The 17,766-nt window shown below is 32.0% G+C and overlaps 1 protein-coding gene across 1 annotated transcript; it reads left to right on the top strand.

The window, feature by feature from the left end:
- The first annotated feature begins 1,253 nt into the window (after window positions 1-1,253).
- Window positions 1,254-8,715, top strand: GXIVsPLA2 (phospholipase A2 group XII). The gene is made up of 4 exons (XM_067262213.1): window positions 1,254-1,719; window positions 3,141-3,208; window positions 6,266-6,434; window positions 8,397-8,715. Exons 1-4 carry the CDS (start codon window positions 1,476-1,478, stop codon window positions 8,507-8,509), a joined length of 594 nt encoding a protein of 197 aa, XP_067118314.1. The 5' UTR covers window positions 1,254-1,475; the 3' UTR covers window positions 8,510-8,715.
- The last annotated feature ends 9,051 nt before the right edge of the window (window positions 8,716-17,766 follow it).

Below are 17,766 nucleotides of genomic sequence, written 5' to 3'. Positions count from 1 at the left end.
ATAACTCCCTCACTTTTTCTTAGATGGTGCAAGAAACCATCAATTCATCGACCGTCATGCTGTGCGGTAGTTTAAAGCATGGCCACCTAGATACCTACCAGGCCTGAACCTGACGCATCGTGACGTCAAGAAGAGTACAGATTGTAAATAACTATTCCGTCTAAAACTCGATGTATTGAAGATGAAAAGTTCATGTTTCGTCAACGTCAATATGAAATACAATATATACAATATAGTTTAGTTGTTATCAACCTGTGCCGCTCAAGGAAAATATTTGTCCAGAAAGATCGTCCCTATAAATAAACAACAACTAACGCGTTGCCGTATACAAATAAAGCCTACCAAACCAATCGTCTTCAGATTTGAACCCCGGGTCCCACGTCATATACATATCGAGACGCGCTCCCGGAACTCAACTGTCATACGAAATTATACGACAAAGCTCCTGACTCTTCTGAAATTCGAAATGGTAGAATTTAAAATAATCTCCAAATGAAGCTCTTACAATACTTAATCCATCTTCATTGTCTTCGATAAGTATTGTTTAGTAATAAATATCAAAAGAATAGTTGGGATAATTGTTTTAAAAATAAATTAAATTTCTCTTGTTCATCATTGATAGCGTCATAATTCAGCGACCTCTCCAGTAGTGATGGTTGATCACCCGTAAAAAACCGCGCATATTTATCCGTTTTAAATCTGCGCATCCCTTTCCCTCCGCGTACCCCTAGGGTGCGCGTACCACAGTTTGAAAACCACGGGTAACTAAGCAGTTCTTCACTCAGAACAGCTAATGAATGCACCAAACTAGTTTTGGTGCATTTCCTGAATGCACCAAAACTAGTTTGGTGTATTCATCTTGACATCATAATCGTTCTTATGACGTCAGGTTATTTCCTGGTAGGTATCTAAAAGGCGTGTTTGAAGCTTACGCATAGCACTAGTAACAGTTGTTATTTTCACTGTTATTTTAAAATAACAACAACAACTTGTTATTTTTATTTACACATAACTACTTTTTTTCGCTTATTCTTATAAACAGAAAACTTGATCTAGCCACTAGATGGCCAACAATAAAACGTAACGGGCTCTCTAGCGGTTATATCATATTTACATTTTAATTTAAATTCAAAATTTGTTGTTATTATTACTTTTTAAATCATTTTTAAACAAAATTATCCAAAAATAAAATGATAGTTTAATTTATTTCGAAACTAATTATCCGTTTTGAAATTAAAATATAAGATATATAATCTGACAATGTCGCTGCTTTAAATACTTACTGAGAAATAATTGAAACTATTTTTACATTAAATGTTATTTTTGCACATACCGAGATATATTTTCGGTAACTTGACATAACTTTAAAACGCGTCATAGTAGTGACGTCACGTTAATATTGTGACGAATTTTAAAAGTCGTGTATTTATTTTATTGGGAGAACATGTGAATAGACGAAATTGAGTAATTTTAGTATGAATATGAATATCAATCGATTAATTTCAACGAAAGGATTATTATGTATATTATCTATGTGTTTATTATCATGCTTGAGATCAGAAACGGTTATTCAAGGAGTTAAAGAACTTTTGGACGGTATCTCCAGCGTTATGGATGATGTATCATTTGGAGTGAAACAAGTTCGACAAAGTTTGGATGCTGTGGAAGAAGTAGTTAAATATTCTCAAGGAAAACCTTGCGAATTTCAATGCCCTCCAGGTAATTTGTAACAAAATTATCACTTTAATGTTATAAAAATTACAATATATGGTCTTCCAAAATGAGTGTGCACCACTGCATGCTGCTAGAGACATTCAATGATGGCTTAATGACTCTTTGGAGTGGAGTGGCCCACATGGTCCACTGAATGGCCTCCAAGATCCTCTGATCTTAGTCCTATGAATATGGATATTTTTTGGTAGGATATTTAAAAGGCTGTGTGTATGAAACACCAGTTTTTTAAATATAGCTGGCAAATTGTAGAGACCTGTATAACACTAAAGGTAGTGACACACTAGGTGATGTTTGTGGGAGATATGTCATTGGCAACAGAAAAACCTGTTTCTTGGACAGTGGGAGAATAGTTGTTGGAGAGTCAAGTCACTTTAACTTTTAGGAGACAAAAAGTCTCCTGTCACTCGCTGTAACCAATGAGCATGCATAGATTTATGATGTGAGTACAGCTCTTGTTTACAACACAAAAATAAAAATGGAGGATAGTTGCTTACCAATGGTTGATAGGATACGATATTTCATTATATTGCTTCAATTATAAGAACCAATTTACGATATAACCATACTATTAAAGATTATCCTAGCAAGGTACTCAAAGATACATGCTTTCGCACTGTTAGTGAAAATTTACTATTACCGGGTAGAAGTGTCAACCGTGCAATTCTGCCAACTTGTTTCCTTCTGTGTCCGAACATTGCCAAAAGTCGACAGGTTTTTATTACTCGGAGACATGTCTCCGGGGTGAGAAATCGCATAGTGTGTTATGGCTTTAATAACTCCAAACTTGATATAGAACATGCTAAAATGAGGATATTTATTTTTATTTAGATATATGTTTGTGATCTGGAAAACATTTTTATTATTTTTCATTTGTTTTTCACTTTCTGCTGCAATAAAATACTAAGCTCCAAACTGTAACCTTCTTTTAGTCCTGTGAGATCTTTAATGAAACCAAAATGCATTCTTTGCTGATAAGTTTATCACAAATTACTTATAGCTTGAAAAGTAAACACTTACAAAGCAGCGCACTACTACAGGAAAGCCAAACTTACACAACCCTTAAAATTTTCAGGAGTGCATGGCGCACTCTCTTTATTCTTTTTTAACTGAACAAAATGTTAAGTTCTACTAATTTTCACCTGTACGACTTTACAATTCAAACTGTAGGTATATCCGTAATAGAAACCGAGATAATTTTTTAATATGAATTTTTGCTTAAAGCTAATATCAAAACATTTTTTTATATTTTTAATAATTTAAAATATGTTACTAGATTTAAATTTATGAAATTTGTATAAAAATATTCTTTAGATATAAATATAAAAATGATCATTATGAATAAATTAAACATAATTTTATTAAGAATTTATTCAAACAAGAATTAAAAACTATTTTTGTTTTCATAGGAAAAAGACTAAAAAGAAATAAAAATTATAATCCTGTAACTCAGGGATGTGGATCTTATGGAATTCAGGTAAAATTTGTAATTTTCTATTTATTAATTTCCATATATTTCAAATATGTTTCAAATATATTAATAAAAATATTAAAATGAAATTTTTTATACCAGATGATCTAGAAGTGCTTCAACAGCTATTTGTGTTGTCAAGAATGTAAAACTTTCTTTTTTTATTTATGCAATGACAGATTGGGTTTTTTCCCCTTTAATTTAGTGTAGTGTTTTTGGATTTTTCATATGCATGCATGCATACATTTATTGTTAATATGCATTTATTTACAAACAACTGCTATGGCTTCTATATTGAAGGACTTCTGGAACATCAGTGATGTTTTACAGTCATTTTTTAAACACTATCATTGTTTTTCTGAGTTTTTTTAAACAGCCTCAGCCTGTATCACCAAGAGGCAGACTATCTTTATCGTTTTATTCATTGTGCCATCTATGTTATTATTTTTAAAACATGTACTGTTTTTTGATTACAAAAACCTAATAAGATTTAATCAATTATTTCCTAAATATACATATTTTTAATACATGAAAATTATTTAACTTAAATAAACCAATAAACAAATAATGTATGGATTCAACGAATGCAAAGAGTCTCTATTAAACTTATAAGTATGGGCATTAGCTGCTCTAAACATTTTAAATAAAGTTTATCTGTCCACTTGCAAAGCCACTCAATTATCATATTTTGATGAGTATAAGTCGCTGTCAAGTATAAGACGCACCCCTATTTTGAGACAAAAAATTTAGAAAAAAACTTTTTTATGGGATTGTCTAAAGATGCATTTTATTAATCATAGTGGCCAAGAAATTCTTCAACTGAATCACTGCTATCTACCAGTAAATTACACCTATTAGGAATCATATCTATGACGTCATTAATGATTGATTCATCATCCCTTTCTTCTTTCTATTTTCAGAAACAATAGCATTCATTTTCTAGAAACAATAACATCCTATCAATTTGTTTTTGATTTGCCATTGTTGCTTGTTTTTGCCAACATAATCTCAACTGTCATTGGGCGGCAACCATGTTTAAATGTATGAATCAAGAAAAGACAAACAGTTTTGTTTGAAAAATAATCTTCTAGTTGTTAGATGGCACTGATAGCAGGCCATTCGTAGAGTACCTGTAGATAATCTAGGTACTCTAGCCATTCGGTTGAGGGACCATCTGCTTAACAGGCCATTGCACAGGTTGGTCCCTAGACTGGACCACTACTATAGATAATTTCACTGTAAAAATGGTTACCTGTTGAGTATAAGATGCACCATGATTTTGAGCCCCAAAAAGTAGTAAAAAAAGTGTGACTTACACTTGTCAAAATACGGTATACACATTTTGTTAAAAATTACAAATTTGTTACAAATTTTCATAAAAATTTTGAATCAGCTGCACGATATAAACTGTTCTGTTTTGGAACTGCTTCAAAAGGCAAGCCAATGATACTTTGAAAATGTTTGTGTTAAATAAAGCACTCCTTTAAATATAAGTGTTATTTTTGGTTAATTTAAGATGTTATTATTTTCAACATATTTAATATTTTAATATACAAATACATTAATATTTTTTCTATGTAAAGTGACTAGATGTCTCATATTGTCTGGGATAGTTCTGTTTGTTCTGTTGTCCTGTTGATGACTTTTGGGATGCCAAAATGTCCCATATTTTAGGATTCAATTGCCATTGATTAGTTTTTATTTTTATACATATCGAGTTGAAGTGAGGCTATAAATAAAATGTTTGGCATACTGATCTTTCTGGTTCACCAACCAGAAAGATCAGGATGCCAAACATTTTAGTATGTACTGTACTTTGCCATGTAACCAGGCAAGCAGTTGTCCACAGACAAAAGCAGAAAATAGTGTATTGGTACCTTGTATTGCTATACAAGTGGTTTGCCAGAATAAATAATTATTATTAATATCACAAAATATACTATCAGTGTAGCTGTGTGGTTTAATAAGTTTTGCAAGAAATAAATCATTGCTGCAAAAGAGCAGATTTATGTGGGTGCAACGATGCGCAGTTTAACACAAAGGCTCAAGGAGCACAAATATGCAATCAGTAAGAACATTGATAATATGGCACTGTCATCGTATGCAAGAAACCAAGAGGTTAACATCCAGTGGGATCGAGCTGCAATTATAAAAACGACAACGAATAGGCAAATGCTCAAACATCTTGAGAGGTTGGAAATCTACAAGGCACACATGAACCATAGGGATGCGGACACATTATCTACCGCTTGAAGATCCTTCTACATTAATTAATATTATTAACGGATAATGCCAGTTTCATTGTTATATCTTTTATTTTATTTATTTTTTCCTTTGCACTATTTACTTTATTTATAATTTGTCCGCTTGGGCGTTTTTCCATTAATTTTTATTTTTATATTTATTCCAAACACGTTTTTATGTTCTATATTTAGCATTCTATTTTTGTAACTGAGGAAGGTCGTTGAAAAACGACTGAAAATGTTTTTATTTTTATTTTATTAAATTTTTGCTGGATTCTGAAAGGTATGGAATGTTTATCTTATTCTACTTATTCCAGTACGTAATTATTATGATTTATTCATCTGAAAAGTAACCAGTCTACGTTGAGAATCCTACAGTAAACGTTAGGATTCTCAATTAGAAATTCACATATGGGATGCCAAATTAATGCATCCCATATGTGGTTTGTTTTTCAGCTGTAATTTTTAAAGTACATGTGGTAATGTTTTAATACAAAATTTTCAGCAAAGCCAGTAAGATGCCTGCAGATAATGTGATGCATTATCTGCAGAACAACTGTATATTTTGTGAAAACATTTGTGATCACATTTTTATACAATATGATCATTTAATAATAATGTACTTTAATAAAAAGTACAAAATAATTACAAAAATATATTTTATACTTTGTTATATGAAAAAACTTGGAGACATGGCTGATTGGAATACATGATTTTAAGTCTATTGAATATAATTTGTGGAATTTTGTGATATTTTTGATGATTAAATTTTTTATTCTACATTTTCTTCTTAATATATACAGAGTAATTTTATTTACAGGTTATATTAAATCTTCCATTACTAAAAGATGTTCATAAGTGCTGTGATAAACATGATATCTGCTATGGTACATGCATGAGTTCCAAAGTTAAATGTGATTCAGAATTTGAAAAGTGTCTTTATGATAAATGTGAAAAACAAGCCAAACACCTGAAGGATGATGTAAGAAGTAAGTTTATTTCAATATCTTTTTCATAAATTGTCTTGTTTAAACACCTGACTTAAACATTCTACAATATGATTCAATTATGATTACATTGAAATATACCCAAGCAATCTTACATAATAACATTGTAATAATTGTGATTTGTGTACTATATTAACATAATTTATAATCAAAAAAAGAATAAAATACAAAATAATAAAATCATTAATATGACTATTGTATTTGTTGATGATTTCAGTTTTGTTAGAAAGGAGCTATTGATTTTAATTTCAATAAAATTGAAAAAATAATTGAAAAAAAACTAAAATTAGAAAAACTTTTCAGTATATAATGATGAAAGGATTGTAGGATTGGAATCTGCCACATGTGTTGTTTTAACCAATCCGACAATCCTACCAGAGGGATTACCTTCTGGGAAGACTTCTATTTGAAACTTGCCCCTATTTAGCTGTTACAAATGTGTAGAAAGCTCAAAGAAACTCCACATAGCCAGCCAATTGGTGAGTTGTAAACCCACAACTACTGTATATCATTGTTCAGTGGTTTTATCCACCTGGCTGCTATGTTGAAGGGGTATCTACTTGCATGTCTTTATTCTATTTTGGTAAATAATGAAACCATTAAAGAAAAAAAATATATATTAAAAACTTTTTTTTATTGTTTTTCTTTATATTATTGTATTGTATTGGGTTCTATCATATAAAGTAGTGATTTTTGTAGATCAAACTACTGTATTTTCAGGAAAATAAGTTTTATCCAATAAAAGTTTGCATTATTAACACTAATATTTTTCTTTCAACTGAATATTAAATGACATATTCCATTTCTATAAAATTTGTCATTATTATATTGTATAAATTGTTAAAACCTTTCAATTGCTACTGCAAAATTGGGGAATATTTTGATTCTTAAAAAGAGTTCCAAATTACAAGCAGCACGTTAGTCTGTCAAAGAAAGGTCCTGTGAAGAATACTGCAAAATTTTACTGCCCAGTTCAGTATTGTTTTGTTATATTTGTTGTGGTTTTTGATGCTTTTGGATCAAGTTTTGGTGTAGAATTTTAATTTTTTGACAATACTGCTGCTGTTATTGTTGTGTTTGGGTTTAAAAAGAGAATTATGCTTTTTGCATATCCATTACAGAGCCATCCCAAACATTTATTACAACCTTTTATAGTTGCAATGAATGTTTTGGGTGATGTTTGGGAACTTGATCAACATCCAACTATTGTCCGGATAACTTTTCAATTATCACACAATTATTATTTTTTTGTCACCAGTTGTGATATTCTCTAAACGTACCTTTACTGTTTCGAAAGTTGTGATAAGTTAAAATTTTGCAAAGCTTCATAAGGTTAGCGTGATAAATGATCTAGATTAGTTCATTTGCCTAAATATAATGACTTGGAATAGAAAATAGACTTAGGTGGCTTGAGCATGTAGTTAGAAGAGAGGATTAGAAGAGATTAGCTGAATTAAGACCAATTTAAAAAGTATGAAGTAGCAGTAACCCAAAGAAAAGTCAGTAATTGGAAAAATTTTAAACAGTTACAAGAGGAGATTTAAATGAGGAGGTAGTTCAAAATTGGATAGTTTGGGAGTCTTGTATGTCACGACTTACTCCTCTGTAAGAAGTAAAGGGATGAAGGATGATGATGTTGATTATCTTTATTTCTTAAATAGTCTTTTTAGAATTTATGATAATTATTAAAATTTTAACAAGTTGGCCATTCTCATCTTGAGCACCATAAAACTCATTCATTCATTCTTCCAGAATTTATGACATATTCAATAATGTATATTTACTGAACTATACTTATAGTTTAAACTAGGGCACTACAGAATGATCATCTCTTTTCTGGTATGTTGTTGATTACTTTTATAAAAATATTTATTGTTATTTCATGTTTATTAAATATTTTTATATATCATCATTTTCAAGATTTTAAAATTTTATTTATTTTAGAATGCACTGGAATTTCCAAGCTGTTTCACATGGGAGTTCAAGCTCTAGGATGTAAAGCATTTATGGATTCGCAAGCGGAAGCATGTATATGTAGCGAACGTGACGAATTGTAGATGTATGAAGTGTGTTTTTTCTGATATTAGTCACGCCAAATTAAAAGCATAAATCCTAACGGGTAAAATAAATAATTGCTTTCAGTATAGCTGTATATAAAATTTAAAAAAAAATACAGAATATGTGATAATTTTATAGTTTCTATGCACAAATGTATATTTTATATAGAAAATAAATGTTAAATGATCATATATTTTAAATGAAACATACCATTATTATATCTTGTTAAATATTTCCTGCATTAATTTTTACTGCATATGATTCACTCAACTCAGAGTATGTTCAATTTATTTATTTAATTTTTTCCCCTCTGTATGATTCATACAAATTTGATCTGTTAGATAAATGCAATGTATCACCTATTATTTTCTAATTTCTTAATGTTATTTATATATTTATAGTATAGTTATATGTTTTGAAAAGCTCTGAAATAACTTAAACATTCCTTTTTTAATGGTGCATAGCAAAGAATTTTCAGTTTCACTATTACATTTTTATGATCTTAATTTCAGCTGTTGGATATTTGAAGGCCAAAAATAAAGGAAAAAGTTGTTATCTCTTCCAAAAAAAAAATGATAATAATATAATGGTATACAACTTATGAAATCATTGTTTAAGAATTCTTCTATGAGTCAACAATTTAATATAATAATTTATTTTTAACATATTTTTAAAAAGAATTTTTATGAATTATCCAATGATAAGTTGACCATGTGACAATACCATAAAAAAACTGTGGAATTTATCACGTATACAGAAAAATCCATGAAGGTATAGTATAAAATATTACATTAGTACTAACAGCTGAACATAGAAAAATTTTTGAAATATTTCATAAATTCCTAGCTCAAACAGTAAATTATGTGATGCATAAAGTGTTTATTTACATTCATTTTAATTCTTTTCAACATAGAAAAAGATCATTTATAACAATAAAAGATGGTATTTTGAGATGATTTATATAGGTTTGTTTGTTCCAATACAATCAATAAGATACGTATCCGTAAATGAACATAATTTGTACCATTTTCAGTTTTATTTTGTTATTTAAAGATGATAGCATTTAAGTTAATACAAATATTCTAGATTTTATTCATGAATTTTCATCATTAAATTTTTTCTATAATTCTGAAAAATTATATTCAATCATTTTATATAATTTTCTACAAGTAATATGAGTAAATATGCAACTTTCCTGGCACTTTGCTGAGAAAGTTACATGTTTCCTTTGATGGTTAAATTGAAAAATAAAGGAAACTGCTGCTTGTTTTAGCTACAGAAATAACTATTATTAAGTATTATTTTAAAGAGGCTTTCTTTTTAGCAAGCCTGTTTGACCAGGCCCACAACGGATGGCCCGTCTCACCACCCGAGTCCGTCCGGATTCGATTCCAAGTCCCCAGAGCGATAAGCATCACCGAAACAGCTTGGCCTTCTGGCTTTCCTGTTTTATATTCAAGACTTGAAATTTATCAGTCCTGTTGCAAATTAGTCATGTATCAGGCCTAATCTGTAATAAGTTTGCACTGAATAGTACAGTTAGATTTTTTCTGTATATTGCGAGATCCCACTCGTAATGAGAAAAATTAAAGTCTACATGTCTAAATCAGATTACAGACATCCAGATGTTTCAATGAAAATGAGATCTTTGCTCTCGACCCGATTAAAGGTGGCAATGTCACTTTTTGAATTCAAATTTGAAATGACCTTATCGAAAATACAAAGAAAAAGGATATTTAGGTCAAATAAAAGAGGAAAAAACACTTTACAAGTTACGAGTTAGATCTAGCAATTTGTTGAAATAACCATTATTGTTGCAGCCGGATAACCGAAGCCAGGGCCGTTCCTAGGGTATCTGCCGCCCGGGTGCGAGAATAATTTTGCCGCCCCTTCCCCCAAAGTTGTTAAAAATTTACAAATAATAAAGATAAAGAAATTATCCCGGTGCGTGCATTTCTATGCTTTGACCACAGACGAGTATTTTCCTGTAAAATCTTCCTCGCGACCGACGTGAAAAATAGCTTAAGACGAGTTAAAACAAGAAACTGTTATACTTGCCACTTGTTGTGGCCTGAATAAGTTGTGTATATAAAATTTGAATTTGAAATATAATTAATAATATTTAGAATAGTACATATATTCAAATAATATTAGAATAGTAGTATTTTAATGATAATATTTAGAATAATATTTATGTATTATATTAATTTAATGATAAATTAATTTTTCCCTTTTTTTAAGGCGGCTCGGCCGCCCCCTAGGCTTGCCGCCCGGGTGCCCCGCACCCTCTGCACCCCCAGGTCGGAACGGCCCTGACCGAAGCGATAAAATCGTTAACTTGACTGAAAAACCTGAATTTTTCGTAGGCGATATGTCCAGATATTCCTCATCACCCTTCTCTGTGTCCAGCCGAATTCACGATTGATATGATTAAAAAGATTTGTGTGTACAAGTTGGAAAGATGAAATTAAATTGTATTATTTTAACATATTGATCAGGGACAGATCCAGAAGTACTGTACTCAAAAGAGGCTAACTTGATTTAAAAAAATATCCACTCTGTGGGCATTAAGAGGATTTCTTTATTAAGTCCGACGTGAGTTAGGGGCCCACCAGTGGCCAAGCGAACTCTGAGAGTTCGGGCGTGGGTTCGCGCCTCGCTCGGACGTGGAGTTTTCCGGGTTTTCTCCACGTCTGTAACGCCTAAATAGGGACCAGTTTTCTTTAAAAAGGCCTCTAGGCAGATCGCCCAAGTGTAGCGTTGCCATAACTTAACCAAAGAAACAAACGTGAGTTAGGCCAGACCCATACAAGGCCAGATTTAGGTGATGAGAGACGGGTCCGACATATCCCGGACAGATCACTTCCGAAAAATTCCTGGAGTTTTTTGACCCTCCCGGATTCGATTTCGAATCCTCCAGAGCGGTAGGCTGAAGTTTTAATTTAACCGCCTCAACGCTCATATTAATAATAGTGTCATTCTGGTTGCCAATATGCCTAATAATATGTCTATACATTTCGGGTTAAATAGCGAGGTTGATGCCGAAGTTTTCAACGCGAAAACGTGTACGTCGGACGTTCAGCGCCGCCTTCAGAAGTTTGACAATGGCGTTTGGAACGTCAGTGGAATCGTGCTCGACGTTTCAAACGCTAGTGTCAAACTTCTAGGCTTACAGAAAGGCGGCGCTGAACGTCCGACGTACACGTTTTCGCGTTGAAAACTTCGGCCTCAACCTCGCTAATATTTGGGACAGTTTTTCGAATATAATTAAAAATCCCCAAAGTTTGGCAAATTTAATATCTAAATTTTAACTCTGGAAAAAGCAGAGCCAAACTTGAGCCATTTGTTAAATTTCACTGGTATTAACTCCATTTGTGGTGACGTCGTATAGCCATAAAATAATAAACTATGTCTAGGACAAATTTTTTCTACTATGTTCGCCATTAGTGTAACGAAATTCATGAAGAAATTCTTCAATAATTTTAATTTTTAAACTAATCTGTAGATGAGAATTATTATTTCGTGACACATTTAAATATAATTTTTATACACTTTACCTAATAATGAAATTTTATTCTATGTGATATAACAACTGTAGAATCCCGATTTCCTGAAGTTACCTTCATAAATATAACTCTAATTTCTCATAAGCCATCATAAATTGAACGCTGTTCCTTAATTAAAATAAACTTCAATATCATAAAAATATGATATACCAAAATGGCTAACAAAATACATTTATGTGATATTTCATACGAGCATTATACAAATTTTATACTAATCATAAAACATGATGGACATGAAAAACCCTTTTAGTGTTCACAGGATGGAAAATATTAAAAATTCGATCCTTTGCGCTTTAATTTAATTCAATAATAGATTTTGCAGAAAAATCAAAATGTAATTCGGCATTTTGCAATGTTATAAAATAGTCAAACCTCGGATTTCGAACACCTCGCTTTTAGAACAATTCGATTCACGAAGAAAATTTTTAACTGAAATTTGCCCTGTTTCCGAACGATAATTCAGTTGTCGAACCCTTACTCCGCAAGAACCAGCTACAGATGGTTAACTCCTCGGACGTGCTCCTTTTTCGTCTCGGTTGCCCTTTTCCTAATCTCTAAGGGAACCCTAAAAGCAGAAAATTCATGACTCCTAACTTGTAAATATAAAAGAAACTAATGAACGATATTTGTCTATTGACCCATGGCGACTTCGTCGTATGTCGACCAAAACTCCATTCCTTGTTTTCAAGGCCAAGTTAGCCCCGAGTGCAACCAGCGCCACTTTGTGAGTAGCCACTAACTGATTCAACAAGGCCCGTAGTATCAAGAAGAGCAAAGACAGGATACTACGAGACCCCTACACTGGGGACTGAACCTTGCTAGCATTAATGAAGAAAATCTAACAAAAAGAGTGGAAGAAAGTAGGGGTGCACTGGAATAGGAATGGGAACTGACAATAGTGCAGCTGCCGCGCTGGCACTGGACGTCAAGATCAAGCCACCTTTCTTGGTTTAGGTCGCTTCAGAAAGTCGCTCCTCTGTATTTCCAATTAATTTACATAAATTTTTATACCTTTTCTTTAATTGAGACAAAATTACAAACCGGCCGCGACTCCGGAACATCACCATAAAACCGCGATTGTCCCAGTCAAACCGGGACGTCTGTATGACAATTCGTAACAATAATTCAGTTCCAAAAATAAGGATTAAATATTTTGAAAGTTACTAATCTCAGGTGTTTTTTTTTATACAGGAACATCTAAAAATATATTTTCCTTACAGTATTATTAAGATCGAAATGCTATTTCCTGACCTATATTTTTATATTATAGTAATAAATTATTAAATTTTGATTTTATGTAATGGAAAAGAAATTATTTGTTTAATTTTAAATTATAAAAATGAATAAAATTTAGACAGATATTTGTCAATAAATTTAAATTAATTTTCCATTTGAGAAATATTTGGATTTTGTTGGATTTTCTTCCTTAATGGTATCAAGTTTCAGTTTCCACTTTCTATTTTATTAGATTTTTATTTCTCTCGTATTGTCAGTGAAGAATCCCCGGTTCGAATCCGCAGTGTAGGTTGGATTGATGGACGAAGTCCATGCAACACAAGAACGATTTGCCAAGCGGAAGTGCTTCCCGAGAAAATTTGCTATTGAAAACTGGTTTCTATTTAGACACGTGAAGAAAATTCGGAAAATTCCACGCAGGTCAGCCTCCTGCTGCTGAGGTGCGAACCCTCGTGTTCAATGGACTAGACTACTGACAGGCCTGTGGAATTCTTATAATTGCTCAAGAATTGTTCGGGTCGGTACGTTGTTCTCTATCTCCACTATCCTATTGAGGGGACGGGCGTTCTTAAAACGGCCATATTTTAACCATTATAAGAATGCCCTTTTGTTACATTTCTTGCGTGTTCTTACGAACGCTAGAACCTGTTGACGCTATTTAATAGAAAACAACAAAGGCAAGACAAGAAACTACAAGCCAATTAGAATGATTGACCTTTTTAATATTTTCCTCCTAATTAGTATTTTTATCGCCTACTTCTATTATTATTGGAAGATAATTGATTTTATTATTAATAACACAAACTGGTCTTGAATGCCAAAAATAGGAAAAAGTTTTTGAATTGCCCGGCTAAAATTTAATTGATAAGGAGTAAATTCTCAGACAGAATATTATCTTCATTTTAGATATTATATAAAATTTATTTTTAATTCACTTAAAATCATTATCATTATCAAATATTAATTTGTGTGCCACCATTTTGCAATTCAGTTTCCTCACTCATTATCTAAAAAATTCAACACTTTAATGATAAAAGTTGGTAAAATCAATATAAAAAAACGATAATATCACTAAAAAAGTTAATAAATCGTATAGTTTTGAGTGTATACTGTATATATATATATTAATCATATCTTCGACACGATTTTTCTTCTGTAGTCTATTTACACAATGCAACTCTACGTTATCCGACATATAAAGTCCTAATATACGTCATACTGATAAAGCTGTTTATATACATTATTTGCTTAGTTAAATTAATTTTTTACAATTTTAATCTACTATATACATATATTTTACTGTACATTTTGACAAATTCTAAGTACAGGTCAGTTAAAATTGTAGGATTCTTGATCAGTCCATCCTGTTCAATGTAGTACATCATTTAAACTGGTCAATCTTGTAATTATTTATGTTGTATTTTACATAAAAGTCAACTAGTCGAGTTTTTATTATTATTATTATTTTATATTTAGATAGAAATTTCAAGCAGGAAAATTAATTAATCAACTTTATTTGTCCTTGATAACAGCAAAATTATCTCGGAAAAGATAAAAATTATTTACTGATTCTTTAATAGTCACATGTAGTTTTGAAAGTTATTTTTTGGAAAATACAGATTAATATCAAGTTAGATAAATTTTTAAAATCTTTTTTATATAATTTTACAGCTATATATCAGACTTTTATGCATAATTATACAGGTAGCCCTCGATTTACTACGCAGTTCCGTTCCTTCAAAAGCCGGCGCAAATCGTGGGTTTGTCCCTGGCATACGGGCTGGCCACGTGGAGTTTTCCGGGTTTTCTACGCGTTTGTAACGGCCAATTTTCCATAGAAAGTCATTCCGGGAAGCAATCCTTTTGGCAGATCGCCCACCTGTCACGTTGCCGTGTACAAATAAATGAATATAGTTCATATATTTAAATTATGTATATTCACATACACTAACATTTTTATTAATATTTAAAAGTTTATAATAATTTCATGCCACTTTCGGTAACGTCTTAACTTTTTAGTCTTGCGGGCATTAAAAGGATCTTTTCTCATGCTCATTAAGGACTTAATAAAGCACTTAGTAGAATGATCTGATGGGCCAGATGGCGTTCAATACATTAGATCAATACATTTAATTACATTTAGATCAAACCGTCCATAAAAATTTGTGAGTTGTTCCGGAACTCGAACCCGGGCCTTTAGAGCGATGGGCGGTTACCTTTATTGCCTCGATCACACGCAATCTTAGGGCCCTGCGAAGCACTTAGTGTTCAAAGACGTCAAGAGTGTTTTCTTTCCTACCCATAAGGGGTTTGGTCAAACCTATAATGTAAGAACGAAATTCAACACGCAGCTAATCCTACTGTTTTGTACCATTGCTTTCAAGGAATTCCGATCTATATGATCATGAATAATCAAACCCTTTCATACGATTGGCTACATGATAAAGTTTACAAGTAACCAAATTCATATTTAGAACTTTTTGCTTAAATATATACATTTTATAGATTACTAAGGTTACAATGTAAACAACTTTACATTACTGTATTTTTCCACTTTTAACTTCTGTTAGGCTCACAATGGAAGAGTGAGGAACAGAGTCGACATACTCGGGACAAACCATTCCGAAAAAGTTACTGGGGTTATTCGCCCGGGTCCTCCAGAGCAGTAGGCTGAGCCTTAACTTTCGCGGCCATCCAGCCGCCACTGTATTTACCATTATAACATAATAAAATAAAATCTATAACCTGTATTGCGCGTATGTTACGCTAAGGAGATTTTTGTTACCTTAACTCTTCCTAGATTTCTTGTTGGATTTGAACGAATTAGGTGTCGATAGATAGAGATAGATCTGCAGATTTCAATAAGCTTCTCGGATCCGATGATTCATTCAGGAGATATCGTGTTCCAAAATAATGTATCTGAAACTTCCCTATTATTTTTTATAGGGAATCGACAAGAAACTTTTTGCATCATTGAGATTTTGTAACAACTCAGAGTCAGGTTCACTGAATTGTTAGCTAATAGCACTTTGCCAGAGAAAGTTGGGTTCTGTTAGATTTACTACTTTAAATATGGTAAATAAAGAAATTTTGCAATTCACTTTTGTACTTGTTATTGGGAACATAAATATATTTTACGTAGTCCAAACTACAAGTTAGTTTTATTAGAAATTAAATATCAATTTTTAATTTTTTTTTTAAATTTAATGCTGTACTTTATCCCGTGCTACCTGCGGTTGTCAGCTGTCCGCTAGTATTATACTCGTATATATATAATAAATCAGTTATATAACATATTTATTCTGTTTTATACATCTGACAATGTATTTTGTCAGATGTATTAATCAGAATAAATCAGTTGTGAACTTCTGATGAATGAATTTTTAATTATGTAATGAGAAATATCCTGTTTGCAACGATAAAAATAGTAATTTAAAACAAATTAATGAATTAAATAAAGCCATATTTTTAAAAATATAAAAATTTACTTAAATATATTTCATTTACAATAAAGTGTTATAAAATTATTTATTCTTATATTACATAATTATTACATAAAATAAAGTGTAAAAACTTAAGAATATATTTTAATGGTCGTATGGCCTAGGCAGTTGGAGTCAGCCTCCCGTTCTGAGGGATCCGGAATCGAATCCAAACAGAGAAACTTCAGAAATATTTCTGTCTCTGTTATGTCGGGGCTCGTTCAATAGCCTCCATTGTAGGCCTGGCTGAATCCACCATGGGTATGGAATTTGGATTGATGATTTATGGATAGCCCCATTGCAGATCGTCTATGTTCCATGGACGATCTGCCATGGGGATCCCATAAACCATCCCTGAAAGACTTTCTATGGGAAACTGACCCTATTTAAGTCTCAGACACATAAAGTAAAGCAGGAAAACTCCACGCAGTCAGCTCGTTGCGAGGCATAAACCTGCGATCACTACAGTAGTATTCAATGGTGTTACTTACAGTGGCGTAGCGTGGGAGTCAGCAGCCCGGGGCGGAGGAAAATTTCGCAGCCCCCTTATTTAGGTATCTCAATTTAAAAGACTAAAATATACAGTAATTCTAAAGAACTTTTCGACAAGAACAATCATCATTATTGTGTATTGTACAGGTTACAAATAAAAAAGTCATGTATATATGTTTTGCAATATAATAATCATATTTATTACACAAATTTTTACAAGATATTATTATTATTTATTGTGAAATTTTGCCTCCCCCTAAAAGTGCCGCCCGGGACGGGCCGCCCCTACCGGCCCCACTACGCTACGCCACTGGTTACTTATTCTGTCACTGGTGAGCCTGGGTATGGAAAAGGACCTTCTTTCTGCCCACAAGGCGGAAAGGGTTAAAAATCATATACATATTTCTTTTAATACTCAGAAAGTGTGATATATTTTAAATATGTTATAATTCTTACATATTACCATATAATATACTTTTA

Source organism: Centruroides vittatus, unplaced genomic scaffold (genome assembly GCF_030686945.1).
Source record: "Centruroides vittatus isolate TY-2023 unplaced genomic scaffold, ASM3068694v2 contig_1416, whole genome shotgun sequence".
NCBI classification, from domain to species: Eukaryota; Metazoa; Arthropoda; class Arachnida; order Scorpiones; family Buthidae; genus Centruroides; species Centruroides vittatus.
The sequence above is the reverse complement of the archived record's forward strand: the minus strand, read 5'-3'. Positions and strand labels throughout refer to the sequence as shown.

Coding starts and splice junctions, on each gene's coding strand:
- GXIVsPLA2 (XM_067262213.1), top strand. CDS start 1,476: ATGAATATGAATATCAATCGATTAATTTCAACGAAAGGATTATTATGT. Junction 1,720..3,140: donor CGAATTTCAATGCCCTCCAG/GTAATTTGTAAC, acceptor TTGTTTTCATAG/GAAAAAGACTAAAAAGAAAT. Junction 6,435..8,396: donor CCTGAAGGATGATGTAAGAA/GTAAGTTTATTT, acceptor TATTTATTTTAG/AATGCACTGGAATTTCCAAG.